General features: G+C 42.4%; 1 protein-coding gene across 1 annotated transcript; it reads left to right on the top strand.

Moving 5' to 3' along the window:
- Nucleotides 1–3: 3 nt before the first annotated feature.
- Nucleotides 4–693, top strand: LOC116863861 (olfactory receptor 13C7-like; the record flags this gene model as incomplete). The annotated part of the gene is made up of 1 exon (XM_032851175.1): nt 4–693. A coding segment is annotated over one exon (690 nt), but the record flags the coding sequence as incomplete, so codon positions are not given.
- Between the last annotated feature and the right edge of the window lie 2,123 nt (nt 694–2,816).

The following is a 2,816-nucleotide window of genomic DNA, read 5'->3' as shown; positions in this document are numbered from 1 at the left end:
AGGAAAACCATCTCCTTCTCAGCCTGTGCTGTGCAGATGTTTCTCTCTTTTGCTATGGCAGGGACAGAGTGTGTGCTTCTGAGCATGATGGCATTTGATCGCTATGTGGCCATCTGTAACCCGCTTAGGTATCCTGTGGTCATGAGCAAGGCTACCTATGTGCCCATGGCTGTCAGCTCCTGGGCTATTGGTGGTACGGCTTCTATGGTACACACATCTTTGACAATTAAGCTGCCTTTCTGTGGGGACAATGTCATCAACCACTTCGCCTGTGAAATCTTGGCTGTCCTGAAGTTGGCCTGTGCTGACATCTCCATCAATGTGATCAGCATGGGGGTGACCAATGTGATCTTCCTGGGGGTCCCAGTTCTGTTCATCTCCATCTCTTATGTGTTTATCATTGTTACCATCCTGAGGATCCCCTCAGCTGAGGGGAGGAGAAAGGCTTTCTCCACATGCTCTGCCCACTTTACTGTTGTGGTCATCTTCTATGGGACCTTATTTTTCATGTACGGGAAGCCCAAGTCTAAGGATCCCCTGGGGGCAGACAAACAAGACCTTTCAGACAAGCTCATCCCCGTTTTCTATGGGGTGGTGACCCCCATGCTCAACCCCATCATCTACAGCCTCAGGAACAAGGACGTGAAGGCAGCTGTGAGGAATTTGGTCACTCAGAAATGTTTCACCCAGTGATGGAAGACTTCCTCTGTGTTCCTACCCTATGGGAAAAAAGACCACTGATCATTATAGCTGCCATCCAAAAGACAAGTCATGTTATCCAGAATCCTCTCTTGCCCTTCTGTCCATTTTCAGAGAATGATTAACTTTTCAGAGTATATCTTCTGAGTTCTAGCCACACAGCTGAGAGTTTTGACAGATGCCACACAACAGATCTCTAATTGAATACACAAAGACATTCTGAACACATGATAAAACCAAGGAGAAAGGAGCCAGCCATCAGACTGAGCTTGGTGAATGGCACTGTTGCCATCCCTCTTGGAATCCCCAGGAAGAGTCACAGGAACAAGGAGAAAGTGGGAATTTTCATTTTGGACTGTTTTTGGAAGACAGTTTGGCTGAAGTATAAGAAGAGACAAAGACAAGTTCTCCACCTAGAAGGCTTTTGGGTGGGAACAAGCTATTCTGGAACACCCCATTTCTTCTTAGCTATGAGAAAATTGAGGCTATTTTTTCTCAATGCACTTCACATTAGGAAACACCGCTAGGAAGTTAACGGCAAGAAGGAGTACAGAGTTTGAATTTGATGCTCATCACTTACAGCAATTCCCACTAGAAAAGCTAGTATTTGGTTGGATAATATCTCACATTCTGGAAAAAGAAAGATGTTAGAGATATAGATAGACAGACAGATAGACAGAGGCTAAAAATATTTGAAGACTTCAGGGGCTAACATTTGACATATTTCTTTGTTCCAGGTCTCAAAGTCTTTAATATGCTACAGTATATTAGTGAATGTCCAAGCGATGTAAACTTGGTAGCATTTCCTGAGCCTCCATGGCTCAGGAGGATAAAAACAGAGAAGTATTTTCTTACCTATCACCTTTGGTGGGTTGCTTAAACTATGTAGGTCTATTTCTTCATGTTTTACACCTAACCTCTTGATTTTACACAAATTACTAATTACAGATGAGTGGTGTAAGTGGTAAGCACAATGGAACTATTAGATACCAGTTTTGGTCGTATCATGGATGCTGCCCAGTGCTGTGTGCCATGTGGAACAGAGTAAGACACCATCACTATATAGAGAAATAAACACACAAGGTGAATGAGGGACTCAGAGGTATAAGCAGATGAATAGAAGCATTCTTATGACAAGTTCTATGAAATTCTATGAATATGGCAGACTTATGTAAGAAGAGAATTTAGAAAGTGAATACTTTTTTGAGAATGGATTTTGGAAGTTTTGATTCAAGTGATACTTACATTTTCTTATATTTATTAGGAATGAATTGCCTAAGGATTAGTGTTTGTTTAATAAAATTTCTGATCCTAATGTTAGTCTTGTTACTAATTTCTACTTTGTAACAGCAGGGAAAAACCTTGCTCTTGCAAATACACAAATGCCTTCTCGTGGCCATTTAAGCAAACTTTAGACACTTAGTGGAGCCATGCAGTATCATTGCAGGGAAATGTTTTGGGGGTTTCCTTCTTTGGATGTGGACACTATGGCAGTGGCCAATGTGGTATTTCTGGGCAGTCCAGCTCACTACACTTTCATCTCCTATGTGATTATCATTGCTACCAACCTGAGGATACCCCCAGCTCAGAGAAGGAAAAAGGCCTTTTCTACCTGCTCTGCCTACCTCACATTCATGGTCATCTTCTACAGAACTTTGCTCTTTGTATATGGAAAGCCCAAATCCAAGAACCCCACTGGGGGCAGACAAGCAGGATGTTTCAGACAAGCTCACCTCCCTCTTCTATGGTGTTGTGACCCCTATGCTCAACCCCATCATCTACAGCCTCAGGAACAAGGACGTGAAGATCCTGGTCCTATGCAAACATGTCATCCAGTGATGGTGTAGGGGTCCTGATAGATCTCTATTCCCTAGTTTCTCTCACCTGAGGGGCTAGAGGATAAGATAAAGGGCCAATTTAGTCAAAGGTACATAGGCATATTTGATTACACAGACTGCTTTGTGTGAATAGGAAGCATTTAATGGGATGTTTCTGTCCCATTCTAGAAGCATTTCTACACAAGTATATACCATTGGTCAAGCGTTATACTCATCTATCCTTGGGATGAATACTGAGCTACTTGATGTCCAGGGAAAATAACTCTTCAAGTTTTAATT

The sequence above is a fragment of the Lontra canadensis genome, unplaced genomic scaffold (assembly GCF_010015895.1).
Source record: "Lontra canadensis isolate GAN:19392208 unplaced genomic scaffold, GSC_riverotter_1.0 scaffold4030, whole genome shotgun sequence".
NCBI classification, from domain to species: Eukaryota; Metazoa; Chordata; class Mammalia; order Carnivora; family Mustelidae; genus Lontra; species Lontra canadensis.
The sequence above is the reverse complement of the archived record's forward strand: the minus strand, read 5'-3'. Positions and strand labels throughout refer to the sequence as shown.